The sequence below is a fragment of the Mustelus asterias genome, chromosome 25 (assembly GCF_964213995.1).
Source record: "Mustelus asterias chromosome 25, sMusAst1.hap1.1, whole genome shotgun sequence".
Lineage (NCBI taxonomy): Eukaryota > Metazoa > Chordata > Chondrichthyes > Carcharhiniformes > Triakidae > Mustelus > Mustelus asterias.
In genome coordinates, this window is record NC_135825.1 from 48,107,144 (window position 1) to 48,125,729 (window position 18,586).

General features: G+C 46.8%; 2 protein-coding genes across 20 annotated transcripts in view; both read left to right on the forward strand.

The window, feature by feature from the left end:
* LOC144479160 (transcriptional enhancer factor TEF-5-like) overlaps window positions 1-18,586 on the forward strand; it is a 260,276-nt gene that overhangs the window by 237,502 nt on the left and 4,188 nt on the right. For all 19 annotated transcript variants that reach the window (XM_078197743.1, XM_078197725.1, XM_078197727.1 and 16 more), the window contains 4 exons: window positions 447-577; window positions 3,917-4,090; window positions 11,391-11,531; window positions 13,173-13,325. In XM_078197743.1, the coding sequence (XP_078053869.1) occupies window positions 447-577; window positions 3,917-4,090; window positions 11,391-11,531; window positions 13,173-13,325 (599 nt within the window). The remainder of the gene's footprint in view (window positions 1-446; window positions 578-3,916; window positions 4,091-11,390; window positions 11,532-13,172; window positions 13,326-18,586) is intronic.
* The window catches only part of rpl10a (ribosomal protein L10a), a 368,503-nt gene that overhangs the window by 50,073 nt on the left and 299,844 nt on the right, over window positions 1-18,586 (forward strand). The gene's annotated exons all lie outside the window — the stretch shown is intronic.

Genomic DNA, 18,586 nt, shown 5'->3' on the forward strand with positions numbered 1-18,586 from the left:
CCCACAGTCCAAAGATGTGCGGGTTAGTTGGATTGGCCATGCTAAATTGCTCCTTAGTGTCAGGGGGACTAAGGGTATGGGGATAGGGCTGGGAGGGATTGTGGTCGGTGCATTTCAGTGGGCCGAATGGATTCCTTCTGCACCGTAGGGATGCTATGACTCTATGACCTGACACTGATGGACCAGCACTGCCAGTAAGGCACCATCACCATTGCCATAGTTGCTGACCGCAAGCAGTGGGATTGATCAGGCAGATTTAATGGTGGACTACAGGAAAACTGGCTGCAGTCATATTGTGCAGTTTAGGTATTGATTCCATATTAACATTCCAGCCCTTTGAACGTGGGAGTGGAGGAAAGTTCTGCTCAACTGAAAGTTAGTTATCAAATATTGAATGAATGGGGACTCAATTTGGGTTTAATTTTACTGTTTTGTTTCTTCTGCAGGTTATGAGCCCTTGGGCCCTCTCTCACCTCCTGCTACTATCCCAGTGTGGCAGGACCGAACTATCGCCTCATCTAAACTCAGGCTGCTGGAGTACTCCGCCTTTGTGGAGGTGCAGAGAGACCCAGACACGGTACGAAACAGTTCCCAATTCCTCCCCACCCCCCAAAACCTTTCATTTGGTTCGTGTAGATTGACATAGCTTTTCTCTCTGTTTGATTCCCTTCGTGGAAGGAAAAGAATAAAATCATTTTAGCCTCTTGTATAAAGAGAGATTTGTATTCCTACAGTGCCTTCCCTGCCCTCTGCATGCCCCAAGTACTTGCACCGAATGAAGTATTTGATTTGATAATCAGTACAGCGCGCAAGAAACAATATTTTTCATTGTATACTAATACATGTGACAATAATAAATCAAATCAACTACTTATGTAGTGTAGTCACTGTTGTAATGTAGGAAATACAGCAGCCAGTTTATGCACAGCAAGCTCCCATAAACAGCAATGTGATAATGACCAGATATTGTTTTTACTGATGTCAATTGAGGATCAAATGTTGGCCACAACATGAGGGAAGAAGTTCCCTACTCTTCTTCGAATAGATATTTTACATTTACCTCAAAGGGTGAAAAGTAGTCTCTCCAAGCCTGCCACACTGGACTGTTGACCTAGATTTTTAGGTCTTCAGGTCTCTGGTGTGAGGCTTGAACCCTCAACCTTCTGACTCGAGGGTGTCACCTACTGAGTGACAGCTAAAGCTGCCATCTTCCATCCTTGGTCAATGCTCAATTAGTTTTCAATCGGGCCAGTGGTTAGAATTTACAATCCCGTCTGGAGAGTACGGGTACATGGATGTCTATTGACAACCGATTACGATGGACTTTACCATCTGTTGGGCCGTTGCTCCTCTCTGTCTCAGCTTGTTGGGTTAAGGAGTCAGAATTGGCTGATGGCCCCTACTGGGAGAAACTCCAAGGGTCTGTCAATGAAGCAGGTGAGTTTTTGCGGCAAAAAGCTGGCCCTTTCACAACTTCATGTGAACCTCTTGCCTGTGGTTCCCAAAGCCACACACTCAAATCCTTGTACCGTCCAGAGCGCAGTGTTGGGGGACATTTGATAAAACTGAAAAATAGGAACAGTGCAGATTAAATTAGTAAGATATTCCCTAGGTTTTGTTATTCACTCAACACCCACCTAAAAACTCCTCTGTCTTGGATGAAGAGTTTGACTTTAGATTCTGACTGGACTTGGCTCCCAGAAGAGCCAAGGCCAGCTCTGCTGAAGGCAATGTCTTGTAGATGTGTTATATAAAATATTAACTTATGTCATTGGCTAGATATTATATAATGTATATGTAATATATTAATACTTCATCATATTATGTATATATATTATATACACACATATTTTTACATATATTCTTAAAGGATGCTTTTGCCAAGCAAAGATGTGCAGGTTTGGTTGATTGGCCATGCTAAATTGACCCTAGTGTCAGGGGGATTAGCACAGTAAACTTGTGAGGTTACGGGAATAGGGCCAGGGTAGGATTGTGGTCGGTGCAGACTCGATGGGCCGAATGGCCTCCTTCTGCACTGTAGGGATTCTATGGTCACATGATCCAGCTCTTGGGTATAAAATATACTGGATTTGAACCAGCAGTCAGGGACCGCCACCGGGGCCACGGCCTGACCCCACCACTATTTTTCTCGGAAGCTTCTCTCAGCAATGCTGAGCTGGTTTTCATTTGAAGAAGCCACCAGAAGACCTCATTGCTGCTAGCCAAGAGCTCGTAGAGGAAAATTCTAAAACAACACCACAGGAAAATAAATCAACAAACCATGACTGCAGAGTGACTGCTCCAGTGTGAAACTCCAGTACCAGCAGCGACCTAGGAAAGTGACCCTTTGGCTGTAAACAAACATCTGGACAGTCCCTGAATATTTTTTTCTGACTTCGCAAAGTTTTAAAATCTGAGACAAAAAGAGAAGATGCTGGAAAATCTCAGCCGGTGTGTCAGCACCTCTGGAGACAGAATAGAGCCGATGTTTCGAGTCTGGATGACCCTTCATCAGCACTGAAGACAAAGAAAATAGGACAAGCTTTATACTGGAAGTGTTGGGGGGCGGGGGGGGGGGGTGCGGGGGGCAGGGAGTGTTTGGTAGAAAGAGCAATGAAGGTGGACAGGAAAAAGAGACAAATGGAAATCCTGTCAGAGAGAAGAGCAATACCTCTTCAGGGTAGAAATCTGATACTCTGCAGAATTTTTTCTTGTTGGATGCTTTGCTGTGGCTGGGGGGAGCGTTGGGGGTGAACTGTGTGTGTGTTTTTTTGCATTGTTGCGGAGTGGAACATATTTATACATTTTAAACGGTTTTGTTAATTTCTGTATCTTCACCTGGGTGAGTTTTAACAATAAAACTTAACTCTTCACTTGCTAACTTAAGGAACCAGGCCGACTTATTTCTTCTACTGAGCTGTCGCGGTTAAATATATATTAAATTTGTTGTAACTATCCCAAGAGTGAGGACAGAGAGAGAAGTCAGCTCACTTCTATCTTGGCTGTAACAGCAGCCAGCTGTGCTTAAGGCATACAGCTGTGCTCTAAGTGCCTTGCACTTTCTCTCAGTATCGTATTTCCATTTGTGGGTAAGTCAAGACTCAATTGTCTGTGTGGAGTTTGCACATTCTCCCCATGTCTGCGAGGGTTTCCTCCCTCCGGGTGTTCCAATTTCCTCCAACAGTCCAAAGGATGTGTAGGTTTGGGTGGATTGGCCATGCTAAATTACCCCTCGTGTCCCAAATGTGTAGGTTAGATGGATTAGCCATGTGAATGCAGGAGTAGAGTGTGTTGGGTTGGGGGCGGGGGGAGGGGTGCGGTGCCTGGGTAAGAGAAGAAGCCCTATTAGAGAGAGTGCAGACTCAGTGGGTCAAATGGCTCTGGTCCCGCAGCGAGGCCTGAGGAACACCCGGGCCCGCAGTGAGGCCGGAGGGGAGACCCCTGGGCCCCCGTGGAGCCGGAGGGGACGACCTGTAGGGCCGTGGTGGAGGGCCTCCAGTGGGGTGGGGGGGGTGGGTGGGGACCCAGGGACGTTCAGTGGCAATTCAGTGGAAGCTTTGCTAACCAATTGCCTTCTGCAATATCCTATTTCGAGGCTTCCAGTGGGGATTTGCAGCATTTGTTGTGGCTTTGGGTGTTGAATAGGCACTATTTTGGGTGTTGAATAGGCACCATTTTGGGTGTTGAATAGGCACTATTTTGGGTGTTGAATCGGCATCATTTTCTCCCACGAAGAACAGAGGACCTCACTCGAGAATGAAAACTAAAGAATATTCAAATTCAGTGGAACTTTCATCTCCCCGTCTTTCCACTTTGGATGGGCTGTAACTAGTGTGAGATGAGCAACAAACCTTTGTATAGAATAAGATAATGAATCAAAAAAGAAACTAAATGAGACCCATCTCTTTGTTTGCAGTATAACAAACACCTCTTCGTACACATTGGTCAGACAAACCCATCCTACAGCGACCCATTACTGGAGGCCGTGGATATCCGTCAGATCTATGACAAATTTCCAGAGAAAAAGGGCGGATTAAAGGAATTATTTGAGAAAGGACCACAGAACGCCTTCTTCTTAGTAAAGTTCTGGGTAAGATTTCAATTTTTCTCTCTCTCACTTGTTTCTCTATCTTTGTTGCTCAGGACCATGTAAACAGCTGTGACCTTACAGGCCCAAAGTGACAATGGAAAAGGCAATTGGCTAATGTTCTGTGTAGACCGAGTGATCATGCAAGAACGGGATGACGATGGCTATAAAAGAGGTTGAGTGGCGGGAGTGTGGGAGTTATCTCCAGGAACGTGGACAGAGCAGGAAGTAGCTGCTAAGCTAGTGAATAGACTATTCTTTGTTGAAAGTCCTCACTGTCTGTGATTCGGGAACCCGGTACATTTACACTATGTATCTCAATAACCCTGTTTAAACTGGTTTTGTGCTGACATCGACAGCACTGCGGGAGAAAGGGACAGAGCCGGTTAACAACAACCACTTGGTTTGTGCCTTTAACCGAGTAAAGGATTGCAAGAAGCTTCACAGAAGTATAATTAGTTAAAGACCACACTAAATTCCCACCTCTCACTGCCCACCGCACTGCCTCGAATCTCATTCCCTCATTGAGAGTCAAACCCACAACGCAAATTAAGTTACGATGTCTGGGACTGCTGGGTGAACTATTGATTACTGAGAAAAAGAAAGAAATTTTAAAAACCCCAAGAAGAGTAGAAAAGGGGCTGGGGGGTTAAATCCTGACCCAACCTCCCTCCAATTTTAATGGGCAAGTAATTTGCTGTCTCAAGGTTCTCCATTCTCCAAATCTCGTCTCCGATTTCACCACAGTTTTACTTTCAGTGCCTGTGGGAGTTCAGAAACCCCGGCAGGAGGAGAGGGCCAAACTGTCAGGTAAGTGCCTTTCCAGCACTGCTTGTGGGCCAAGAGGAGCAGGAGTGCTTCCTCCCACTCCCACTAAACTAGGCTGCTTTCCTCCCTGGATTGCCCACCCCACCATCTTGAATCAGACCCACTACCACCTGCTCCCCAACCCAAGGGCAAATTCGTCAACCGCCAACAACCCCCCCCCCCACCACCACCACCACCAAGAATGGTTCTACTGACAACTTGTGATCTCCCCTTCCCACCCACAACCCTCTCCCCTCCATCCGATCATACAGTGTTCCCCTGATCCACAATCTCTCTCTCTCTCTCCTCTCTGCTCCCTGGCCGATGCTATGGATCTCCCAACCTGCCAGACTCCCAATCTCTGGCTGCTGGTCAGGAAGTGGAGTAAAGGAATGGAAATGAGATCTCGCCATTTCATTCAGCAGAAACCCTGGGGGACCCACATTTCCCAGCTGCTGTGACCCCTCTCCTTCCCAGTCCAATGTAAACAGGAAATAATTTGTTGTTTTGATTTCAGGGCACCAGTAGGTGGCGCTCACTGACTGATATTGCCCACTGTTGGTGAAAGCTGCTGATGAGTAAATGGCAAAGAAAGCTTCAGAGACAGAGCAGTCCCATTCTATAGCAGCTCACATTACCAACAAATTCATCTTAGTCTCTCCAGAGGTTTTGAAAGGCTTTTCTTTTAATTCTTAAATGGGATGGGGTGTCACTGGCAGGGCCAGCATTCATTGCCCATCCCTAATTGCCCTTGAACTGAGTGGCTCACTAAGCCATTTTATAGAGTAGTTAGGAGCCAAGCACATTGCTGTGAGTCTGGAGTCACATGTAGGCCAGGCCAGGCAAGGATGGCAGATTTCCTTCCATAAAGGACATGAGTGAACCAGATGGGTTTTCACAACAATTGATAGTTTTATGATCACCAATATTGAGAAATTAGTGAGACATAGTGTGTCGGTAAAACATGAATTTTGCCAAACTTTTGCCATCGCAAAGTCTAGCAGCTTTTTGGTGCCATCCATGTTGGTGCAGACCATATCAGTGCTACCTTCCTTACCCGCTTTCCACCTTCACATGTTTTACCTTTAAACATCAAAGAGAGCTCTGGCAAAAGATGGCAGTCGACAATGATTTCGTGATCATCATTGGACTTTGCTAATTCCAGACATTTAGCAAATTGAAATTTCACCACGTGCAGTGGTGAGATTCGAACCTGCATTCATAGAAATCATAGAATCCCCACTGTACAGAAAGAGGCCATTCGGCCCATCGAGTCTGCACCGACCACAATCCCACCCAGGCCCTACCCCCATATCCCTACATATGTACCCACTAATCCCTCTAACCTACGCATCCCAGGACTCTAAGGGGCAATTTTAGCATGGCCAATAAACCTAACCCGTGCATCTTTGGGCTGTGGGAGGAAACCGGAGCACCCGGAGGAAACCCACGCAGACACGAGGAGAATGCGCAAACTCCACACAGACAGTGACCCAAGCCGGGAATCGAACCCAGGTCCCTGGAGCTGTGAAGCAGCAGTGCTAACCACTGTGCTACCGTGCCGCCCGTTCTCAGAGCATTACCCCGGGTCTCTGGACTATGAGTCCAGTCACAGAAACACAATGGCTGCCTCCTCCAGAGCTTATCGAAGATTAAACGCCACTACCCAGGAAAGGAGGAAGAGAGAAAATGTGGAGCGACAGGCCAGTTAACCTGACAGAAGCGGGAGGAAGAACAGTAGAATCTATTACTGTGGATGTGGTAACAAGGGCATTTGCAAAATCATGTCATGATGAAGCAGAGTCAACACGGCTTTGCGAAAGGGAAATTGTGTTTGAAAAATGTGTTGAGAGTATTTTGAGCTTCTCGCACAGTTCGCTCTAACTGCCGTGGGCAGCTGGTTTGTTGCAGTGAACACTCCCTTTTATATTGACACACAACCACCGATACACAGACACCTTAAAAGGGAATGTTATTTGTTTCCTGTTTATTCCGTACACCAGCACATTCCGGATTGCTGCCCAGACGCCCTCCCATGCAGCTTAGAGGGAACATTGGTTGTGACTCGCAGGGGAGATAAGGACAACCAGTAGACGCAGTCTACCTGCATTTTCAAAAGGCATTGCATTTTTTAATCACTCAAAGTAAGGCTCATGAGGAGAGGGGGTTAATATATCGACATGGATTGTGGGTGGTTGGCTGACAGAAAACGGAGAATAGGAATAAAAGGGACATTTTTGGGTTGGCAGATAGTGGGATACCACACGGATCAATGCCTTGCCCTCAGCTATTTATAATCTACATCAATGATTTACAGTGAAGTCACAATGAGTCAAACTTGGTTAACACAAAATTCCACTTATGTCAAAGTTGTCTATTATTCGCTCCGGCAAATCCCATAAAACAACACCCATGATGAACTGAAGTCCCACACTAGAAACTAGGGTAAAATATGTCGGGATATGGGGCTAGGGCCTGGGTGGGATTGTGGTTGGTGCAGACTCGATGGGCCGAATGGCCTCTTTCTGCACTGTAGGGTTCTATGATTCTATGATTAGCCCAACCTGTGTCATCATAGAATCCCACAGTGCAGAAGGAGACCATTCGGCCCATCGAGTCTCCACTGACAACAATTGCACCCTATCCCCGTAACCCCACGCATTTACCCTGCTAATCCCCCAGACACTAAGGGACAATTTAGCATGGCCAATCCGCCTCTTCCGCAAATCTTTGGAGTGTGGGAGGAAACCAGAGCAACCGGAGGAAATCCACGCAGACACTGGGAGAACGTGCAAACTCCACACAGACAGTCCCCCAAGGCTGGAATCAAACCTGCGTCCCTGGTGCTGAGAGGCAGCAGTGCTAACTAACCCCTGTGCCACCGTGCCAGCCCTGGAAAGCTTGTCATGTGACTGCATCAACCATTCAGAGGGGAGTTAGACCACCAAAGGAACCATGGAGTGCTGGGCAAGTCATCATGTTGAGACTTCCCTGTGAATTAGGCATTGAGATCTCCCTGTGAATGGAGCTGTAAAAGCTGCGATTGTGGCTAAAAGATATAAGTGTTGTTGGCACAGTGGTTAGCACTGCTGCCTCACAGCGCCAGGGACCTGGGTTCGATTCCCGGCTTGGGTCACTGTGGGGAGTTTGCACATTCTCCCCGAGTCTGCATGGGTTTCCGGTGCTCCGGTTTCCTCCCACAGTCCAAACATGTGCAGGTTAGGTGGATTGGCCATGTTAAATTGACCCTCAGTGTCAGGGGGGCTAGCAGGGTAAATGCATGGTGTTGTGGGGATAGAGCCCGGGTGGGATTGTGGTCGGTGCAGACCCAATGGGCCGAATGGCCTCCTTCTGCACTGTAGGATTCTATGATTGTCAATCAGAAAGGTGGAAAACTATAGCATGGAGTAGAAACTGGACACCACGAAACAGTGGGAGACTTCAGCATCGAACTTGTCCACCATTCTGAAACACAAGGCCAACATCCTGTTCAACAAACAGCCATTCTCTCCGAGGAAAAGGATGAGAATGGCTGCCTATCCTGGCATTCTAGAAACCCTGCTAATGTGGTTCAAGGCATCCCGAGCAGAAATCATTCCGGTCCAATCCTACAGGAAATGGGAATTTCCCTGGCAAAGAAGCTGGGCGACACGGGGTTTGCCCACAGCGATTGAAGACCAGGCCTGGCATTGCCTTCTGTGCAGCAAGTGGTGAGAGTGTGGCGGTTACGGCAATGACAGACTATTGGCTTCAACAGGGTCTCGCCCTTGTCTTGCATGGGTATGCACAAAGTGACACTTTCACCATGGATGAAACTGAACTGTTTCCCGTCTTTTGCCAGTGCAGTCTTGGATGTAAGATGTAAAACGTGAGAAGCACCAATGTGGCCAGGACCAAAAAGCTGCCAAATCTTGTGGTAGACAAAAACCATGCTGTTTCACGAATGTCATGACATTACCCACGCAGTATGTCTCAGTAACGGCAATCGTAGAACTGTCATCGATTGTTGTAATCCCCATCTGGTTCACTAATGTCCTTTAGGGAAGGAAATCTGCCGTCCTTACCTGGTCTGGCCTACATGTGACTCCAGAGCCACAGCAATGTGGTTGACTCTCTGAAATGGCCTCGAAAGCCACTTGGGCAATTAGGGATGGGCATCAAATGTTGGCCCTGCCAGTGAGGCCCACGTCTACTGGAATTTGTTTTTGAAACTGAAAGGGCTTTAGATACTCAGTAAGTTGTATTCAAGCTAGGGACCATTGTTTTTTTGGAAATCGAGGTAGATGGGTATAGTGCAGGAAAGTGTTGACAGGAAGATTAGCCTTGGTCTTGAATAGCAAGGCTTGCGAGGCCAAATGTTCTACTCCAGCTCCTGCTCCTTCTGTCCCTAAAACAGAAACCACTTGTAGCGGCCAAGAAAACAGGTTTGCAGAGTTTTTGAGTATTCCGGTCAGGAGAGGACTTCACTCAATGATAGATAATATTTATTCATCCTGTTTTTGTCCCGATGGTGTAAGATGCTGTCTGAGTCAATGTGAGGATGTTGAGAATGAACCATTTTCCGATCTAGATATCTGACGTACGGACAGGACTGGACAATTTTCTGTCGGTGTATGTCTGCTGACCAGTCAAGCTAGGCCATAGGCATAAATAAACTCAACTGCTTTAATACACACTGAGACAGTCTTGAAAGCCAAAGAACTTAAACTAGGGTTGATCGGCCGTGCTAAATTGACCCTAATGTCAGGGGGGGTTAGCACGGTAAATAGGTGGGGTTACGGGAGTAGGGTCTGGGTGGGATTGTGCTTGGTGCAGACTCAATGGGCTGAATGACCTTCTGCACTACAGGGATTCTCTAACAAGTGACTGCACTAAAAGTGCAGTGGGACACAGGCTTGGGTTGTGGATATGTTAAATATTCCTTCCATAGCATTGTTGGCGATGAGGGAATAAGCACCCGCAACAGATTACTAATTTTGAAGGAAAAGGATTTATTTCTTGGAAGTGGGGTGGTTGAGGAGAACATGTTTGCCTGAATGAGCGCACTTCACACCACTGAAGCTTTTTGTTACTAATGGCTTCATTTGGTAAGCAAGGTATTGTCAGAGCAAAGGAGTGCAGATAGACTGTGGCAAGAGATTCCGAGGTAGTGTGGCATCGTTTTTTGGTATGAGAGGGGCTGATTGCCTTTGGTGGCCTCCTGTTGGTGTAATGTCAAACCAACAGTTGTTTCTCCCACATCAATTCCTCTGAAGCCCAATCGAAATATTTTGCTTTGTAAACGTTTTGGTAATGGCAGAAGACTTTTCGGTTTGGGGTAGCTAAGAAAAATACTTCCAGGTCTGATACAAAACAGCCAGGAACCTTCCTCCGTTTCTCAATTCCATGCCTCGGCTTCAGCCTCACATAATTTCCAGTTCCTGCCCCACGATCTCTGAATGTAGATATCAATTAGGAATCATTTTCTGCTGCGCACTTATGTCCACAAGGAATTGGATTGAGATTCCGAGTGGGAATCACAAGGGTTCCTCAACTGGCAGGTAAAGGGGAGTCTCTGACGAAGGGTCGTCCAGACTCGAAACGTTGGCTCTATTCTCTCTCCACAGATGCTGTCCAGGCCTACTGAGATTTTCCAGCATTTTCTGTTTTTGAGTCATTTCATCAATCGGGGAGAATTCGACCCCAGTTCCCCATGGGGATGGGTTAATGCCTAATCCAGGAGCAGATAATACAGCATTGCCCTAAAGGCTCATTGATGGGTGGGGCTTCCTCTCACACTGTGTTTGCACTGCTGATGCGTAGCCAGGTCTAGAATGATGGACCTAAAATTTCAAACCCACCTTGGCAGCGTGTTTCTTCCAGGGCGTCAGAATGAATGATGAGGGCAGCAGACATACACTGACAGAAGTCCTGCCCATGTGTCAGATATCTAGATCGGAAAGTGGTTCATTCTCAACATCCTCACATTGACTCAGACAGCTTCTTACACCATCGGGACAAAAACAGGATGAATAAATATTATCTATCATTGAGTGAAGTCCTCTCCTGACCGGAATACTCAAAAACTCGGCAAACCTGTTTTCTTGGCCGCTACAAGTGGTTTCTGTTTTAGGGACAGAAGGAGCAGGAGCTGGAGTAGAACATTTGGCCTCGCAAGCCTTGCTATTCAAGACAAAGGCTAATCTTCCTGTCATATTTCTGTATCCTCCTTCAGCCCTACAAGCCTGCTGTGCCCCTTGAAACTGCTCTAATATTGGTGGCCATTCCTTCAGATGCCTTAAACTCTGGAATCCCATCCCTAAACGTCTCTGCTTCTTTACATTGCTGTCCTTCTTGCCAATGCTCTTAAAAACCCACCTCTCATCAAATGTCATACCCCTTACATCCCAGCTTGTCACATTCTCTTTGCTAGTGCCTGTGAATCACTTGGGACATAAAGGCGCGAGAGTGTTGATGTTGTCCATTACTTCAATTCCATGCATTTGTATCTCCTCAGGCGGACCTTAACAGCAATATCCAGGATGGACCTGGGGCCTTCTACGGAGTCAGCAGCCAATACACTAGCTCGGAGAACATGACAATCACCTGCTCCACCAAGGTCTGCTCTTTTGGAAAGCAAGTGGTAGAGAAAGTGGAGGTGAGTCGTTATTCAAGAAAAATAAATGATCCAAATGCAAGGGAATGCTACAATTAAAAGGAAACGTAGTATCATTGAATCCCTACAGTGCAGAAAGAGGCCATTCGGCCCATCGAGTCTGCACTGACAACAATCCTACCCTATCTCCATAACCCCACATATTTACCCCGCTAATCCCTCTAACCTACACATCCCGGGACACTAAGGGGCAATTTAGCATGGCCAATGCACCTAACCCGCACATCTTTGGAATGTGGGAGGAAACTGGAGCACCCGGACATGGGGAGAACGTGTAAACTCCACACAGACAGTAACCCGAGCCGGGAATCGAACCTGAGTCCCTGGTGCTGCGAGGCAACAGTGCTAACCACCGTGCCGCCCATACATACAGTACATTTTAGTACACGTTAACCAGTTGAGGAGTAGGACTTTGTTGTTTTATATTTCTGGCTCACTAGGTATTCCAGTGACAGTCAGATACAGTGTTATCTTCCTCACCAATAAGAATGATAAACCTTCCCTATTCCTTCCACCCAGCTATCACCTCCTGCCTGCACAGGAGAAATTTCCCATGTGAGGCATTGTAGGAACAGATTGCCAATTTGGACCCAGTAGAAGGTAGCCAGCTGGGTGGGGAAAGGTTGTCTCCCAAGTTGAATCATGGGCTTGAATATTCAGGATGGCATCCAAGGAGTCAGCAGGGACTACATCCCTGCCGAGCCCAACAGCTTTCCCACCCTGCAGCAATGGCGGTGCACTGGCCAAAGGAGGGACAGCATGGAGCTGCCTGAGACGGAGACCGGAATTTTACCGGCATGCCCGCCCCGATTCCAGGTGTGGGCGAGGCTTGGAGAACAGCACTCTCCATTGGCCATAGGCGGGATTGTACGAACCTCGGGCGGACGGGCCGGTAAAATTCCGCCCTAAGCCTCAGGTCCCAGGGAAGGGGTCCCAGGGCGGGGAGGGTAGGGAAGGCCTGTGGGATCACGTGGGGGAGGGGGGGTGCAATCGTGGTCTCGGGGTGGGAGGACAGGGTGGGAGGGAGGCAGGCCGAAAGGGGGGAGAGATATCCAGAGGTCACCGGGCTTTAAGGGGCGGGTGCCCCCAGTCAGAAGGGAGGGCTTCTATTAATTGACCACTTAAGGGCCTCAGCTGGGGCATGGGCAGGCTTCCTATCTTGTCCGCCTCCATGTAATGTTGCTAAGAGGTCGGGGCGAGCAGAATCCCATCCCCATCCCTGCAATTCCAGACTCCCTTGTCTAAAACCTTGCCAGGGGAGTTGAGCGTAAGATCCTGGCCCTGATGTTGCTGCTCTGATAACCCAGTCAGTGGGAGGTTAGTTAGTTCCTTAAGGAATTACATGTTACTCTATAGTGTTAACATTGAGATTGCCCTTCATCCTGCAATGGGATATCTGTCTGCAGCACACTGCAAACAACTGAGCATTGGCAGCTTTATGTATGAAATTCCAGGCATCTTTCGTGCAAAATGCTTCATTGTGGGCTAACTGACAATCAAAACAGAACCAAACTGGTTTGTGCACCCTCCCAGTGTGATTTACTGTGTCTTGCCCCATGGCTGGCTGCAGCACTGATAGAAACACTGCCTTTGTAACCCTTTGTGTCTCTTGTTGGCCCACAGACAGAATATGCCAGGCTGGAGAATGGAAGGTTTGTGTATCGGATCCATCGCTCCCCGATGTGTGAATACATGATCAACTTCATCCACAAACTCAAGCATTTACCAGAGAAATACATGATGAACAGTGTGCTAGAGAACTTCACTATCCTGCAGGTAAGCACTTGCTCAATCACCTGATCCTCGAGGTGGAGAATGCTAGTCTGGCCTGGAATATTATGACTGAATGCGCTTACTACCCTTTCCCCAAATACATAGGTCATCCAATGTGTAAATAAAGGTCACCCTCATCAGTGGTGTATTCAACCATCCCGACAGCCCATAAACATAAGCTTGTGCTGCATCTCCTGCACACTAATATTACACTTCATCTGCACTCGTATAGATACGTTTCTCTATTCTCTGTTTGGTAATTCTTGCTTCACTGAGTGGTGAGAATGAGGATTTCCAAAGGGCCAGTCCTGCCAAATTAAACCACCACCATTGTGGGCCAGTGGCTATCTCTTTACATAAAGAAGGCCATTCAGCCCATCCTAACCCACCCATCCTAACTCACTCAACCAGAAAGAATCTGCAGTTGCGCTTCTCATTCAATTGTTAAATGATTCCAGGAACTTTCTCCCCGTTACTGTACCCGAAACCCAATCCTTGTTTTGATCACTGTGTGAAGAAGAGGAAATTTATTTCTAGAAGTTTCAAGCTACACCCTTTGTCCTACTCTGGTTTGTACAGAGTAATTTTTTGACTTTACCTGTTGTATATCCACTTACATATTTAAAAGTTTACCTCTGTCAACTCCGGTTACAGCGGCAAAGCCCAATTTACTCCAGCATTTTTCTCCTTTGTCAGGGAGCTGCCATGTAGCTCATTCCTGAACTGCCTCAACAGCTGAACTATCTACCATGTGTCTTAATGACCAGAGCCAGTAAAGTACAAACTCAGGTCTACAATAGATGGGTTTTTGGTCCTGTGGTGCCAGTCACTATCAGAAGTAATCTGAGGCTGTGTTTTATTTGAGTTAATCCACACTGCCCTCTTGTTGGACCATAATAGAACCTGGGAGCGTAACTATTGTGACCTGAATCAGAGATATGTCTTGTCCTCATGTATCACTGGAGTTTAGAAGAGTGAAAGGCGACTTGATCGGGTATTGACAGGATGGATGTGGAGAGGATGTTTCCTCTTATCAGAGAATCTAGAACTAAAGGTCACTGTTTAAAATTAAGGGGTCGCTCATTTTGGACAGAGATGAGGAGAAGTTTTTTTCCCTCAAAGGGTGGTGAGTCTCTGGAACTCTCTTCCTCAAAAGGCAGTGGAAGCAGAGTCTTTGAATCTTTTTAAGGGTGAGCTAGATAGATTCTTCATTAACAAGGGGTGAAAGGTTATCAGGGGCAAGCAGTATGTGAGGTTGAAGTTCCAATCAGATCAGTTTGCACATTCTCCCTTTGTCTGCGTGGGTTTCCTCCGGGTGTTCCGGTTTCCTCCCACAGTCCAAAGATGTGCGGGTTAGGTGGATTGGCCATACTAAATTAACTCTAGTGTCAGGGGGATTAGCAGGGTAAATATGTGAGGTTACGGGGATTGGGCCTGGGTGGGATTGTGGTCAGTGCAGTCTCGATGGGCCAAATGGCCTCCTTCTGCACTGTCGCGATTCTATGATTCAGCCATGAACTTATTGAATAGTGGAACAGCCCGGGGGGCCGAGTGGCCTACGCCTCCTAATTTGTTTGTTCATCTGTACACTTCTTCAAACTCTCCAATGGTGAAGTGATTTAATACCCAAAATAATGGCCATGCTACACCTCCCCACTTCAGTGACTCGTTATCCGTGAGCGAGAAGTTGATCCTTTAACCAAGGGCCTCCCACTCCACGTAACTCCTGGCATGTTCCAACCAGACTCTCGTGTCCACCTTTTGTCATCTGTGACCATCCTTCCCCAGCCCAAGTGCTGGGTCCAGCCGGTAATGAGCTGTGCTGAAGGAAAATAGATAAAGTTATCATACAGCAATAATGGTTCAGCAAGTACAGAGGGCACTAAAGAAGGCAAATGATATGTGGCTTCCATAGCGAGGGGATTTGAGTATAGGGATAGGGATGTTTTACTGCAATTGCATAGGGTGTTGGTGAGGCCACACCTGGAATATGTGCAGTTTGGTCTCCTTATCTGAGGAAGGATGTTCTTGTTATAGAGGGAGCACAGTGAAGGTTTACCAGGCTGATTCCTGTGGTGGCAGGATTGTCATACGAGGAGAGACTAGTCGGTTAGGATTATATTCACTGGAGTTTAGAAGATTGAGAGGGGATCTCATGGAAACTTATAAAATTCTAACCGGATTAAACAGGGTAGATTCAGAAAGAATGTTCCCGATGGTGGGGAAGTCCAGAATTAGGGGTCATAGTTTGAGGATAAGGGTAAACCTTTTAGGACTGAGGTGAGGAGAATTTCTTCACCCAGAGGGTGGTGAATGTGTGGAATTCGCTGCCACAGAAAGTAGTTGAGGCCAAAATGTTGTATGTCTTCATTAAGAAGTTAGATATAGCTAATTGTGGCTAAAAGGATATGGGGAGGAAGGTGGGATCAGGATATTGAATTTAATATAAAAGCAAAATAGCGCAGATGCTGGAATCTGAAACAAAAACAGAAAATGCTGGAAAATTTCAGCAGGTCTGACAGCATCTGTGGGGAGAGAATAGAGCCAATGTTTCGAGTTTAGGTGACCCTTTGTCAGCTGAATTTATTGAATTTAATGATCAGCCATGATCATAATGAATGACAGAGCAGGCTCGAAGAGCCAAATGGTCTACTCCTGCTTCTATTTTCTATTTTTCTATGTATGTTTCCGTGTATGTAAGAATCTGCCTCCATCACCCTCTGAGGGAGTTTGTTCTCGACTCCAACCACCTCTGGGTGAAAATATTTTTCTTCACATCACATCTATTCCTGTTGCCCATTATTTTGAGACTGTGCTCCCTCGTTCCTGTTCTCTCTTGAGAAAAAAGAACAAAGAAAATTACAGCACAGGAACAGGCCCTTCAGCCCTCCAAGCCTGCACTGACCATCATGCTTGACTTAACTAAAACCCCCTATCCTTCTGGGGACCATATCGCTCTATTCCCATCCTATTCATGTATTTGTCAAGGCGCCCCTTAAAAGTCACTAACGTATCCGCTTCCACTAACTCCCCCGGCAACGAGTTCCAGGCACCCACTATGCTCTGTGTAAAAAATCTGCCTCGTACATCTCCTTTAAACCTTGCCCCTCGCACCTTAAACCTGTGCCCCCTAGTAATTGACTCTTCCACCCTGGGAAAAAGCTTCTGACTATCCACTCTGTCCATGCCTCTCATAATCTTGGAGACTTCTATCAGGTCGTCCCTCAACCTCCGTCGTTCCAGTGAGAACAAATCAAGTTTCTCCAACCACTCCTCATAGCTAATGCCGTCCATACCAGGCAACATCCTGGTAAATCTTTTCTGTATCCTCTCCAAAGCCTCCACATCCTTCTGGTAGTGTGGCGACCAGAATTGAACACTATATTCCAAGTGCAGCCTAACTAAGGTTCTACAAAGCTGCAACATGACTTGCCAATTTTTAAATTCAGTGCCCCGGCCGATGAAGGCAAGCATGCTGTATGCCTTCTTGACTACCTTCTCCACCTGCACTGCCACTTTCAGTGACCTGTGTATCTGTATACCCAGATCCCTCTGCCTATCAATACTCTTAAGGGTTCTGCCATTTACTGTATATTTCCTATCTGTATTAGATCTTCCAAAATGCATTACCTTTGTCCAGATCTGCCAACTCTCCGCCCAAGTCTCCAACTGATCTATATCCTACTGTATTCTCTGATGGTTCTCATCGCTATCCGCAAATCCACCAACCTTTGTGTCGTCCATAAACTTACTGATCAAACCAGTTACATTTTCCTCCAAATCATTTATAGTATCCTCTTGTTCTATGTGGGTAAGTTAAGGGTTAATAATGTTATTATTAATAAACTTGTTGAACCTTTACTTGTGTTTGTCCTTTGTCCACCTTGCAAATAAGGGCACCGGGGTAAAACCTTGGAGTAAGTAAACTGGTTGAAAGTATCTGAGAATTAACAGGTACAACAGTGGCGACCCAGATGGGACTTCGATAAGAAGTGATACGTTGCTCCGAAGTCGAACCTTCAACCCGGTATTCTCCAACACTCCGTCTGAGCCTGAATTAAGGGGGCAGCTGCCCCACGTGACGGCCAGTCTTAAGTGAGTGAAGGACTAATACAGATTCAACCAGTAAACTGGGCCATAAACCCAGTGTCTGTAACACAAGGTGGACAAACTGTATAGTTAGAACTAGAACAGTCTAGGGAATTTGGGTAAAATCTACGGGAGGGAATTTAGTGAAAACCGGACCCCTACCCCAATCCCTTACCTATACTCAAGTGACAAATCCTAAAAGGAAATAATTATGGCTAGTCATGCTGAATGGGAGGACCTCTGGGATTGGGGTTCAAATGTCCAAATCCACACATGGGTCCGCATGCTGTCACATGATAGTCTGGAGGGATGTCAGAAGTTACAGAGGGACATAGATAGGATGCAAGACTGGGTGGAGAAGTGGCAGATGGACTTCAACCCAGATAAATGTGTAGTGGTCCATTTTGGCAGGTCAAATGGGATGAAGGAGTACAATATAAAGGGAAAGACTCTTAGTACGGTAGAGGATCAGAAGGACCTTGGGGTCTGGGTCCATAGGACTCTAAAATCGGCCCCGCAGGTGGAGGAGGTGGTTAAGATGGCGTATGGTGTGCTGGCCTTTATCAATCGAGGGATTGAGTTTAGGAGTCCGGGGATAATGATGCAGCTATATAAGACCCTCATCAGACCCCACTTGGAGTACTGTGCTCAGTTTTGGTTGCCTCATTACAGGAAGGATGTGGAAAAGATTGAAAGGGTGCAGAGGAGATTTACAAGAATGTTGCCTGGATTGAGTGGCATGCCTTATGTGGATAGGCTGAGGGAGCTCGGTCTTTTCTCCTTGGAGAGACGTAGGATGAGAGGAGACCTAATAGAGGTATATAAGATGTTGAGAGGCATAGATCAGGTGGACTCTCAGAGGCTTTTTCCCAGGATGGAAATGGCTGCTACGAGAGGACACAGATTTAAGGTGCTGGGGGTAGGTACAGGGGAAATGTTAGGGGGAAGTTTTTCACTCAGAGGGTGGTGGGCGAGTGGAATCGGCTGCCATCAGTGGTGGTGGAGGCAAACTCAATAGGGTCTTTTAAGAGACTCCTGCATGAGTACATGGGACTTAATAGGATGGAGGTTTATAGGTAGGCCTAAAAGGTAGGGATATGTTCGGCACAACTTGTGGGGCTGAAGGGCCTGTTTTGTGCTGTAGTTTTTCTATGTTTCTATATATTACAAACAGC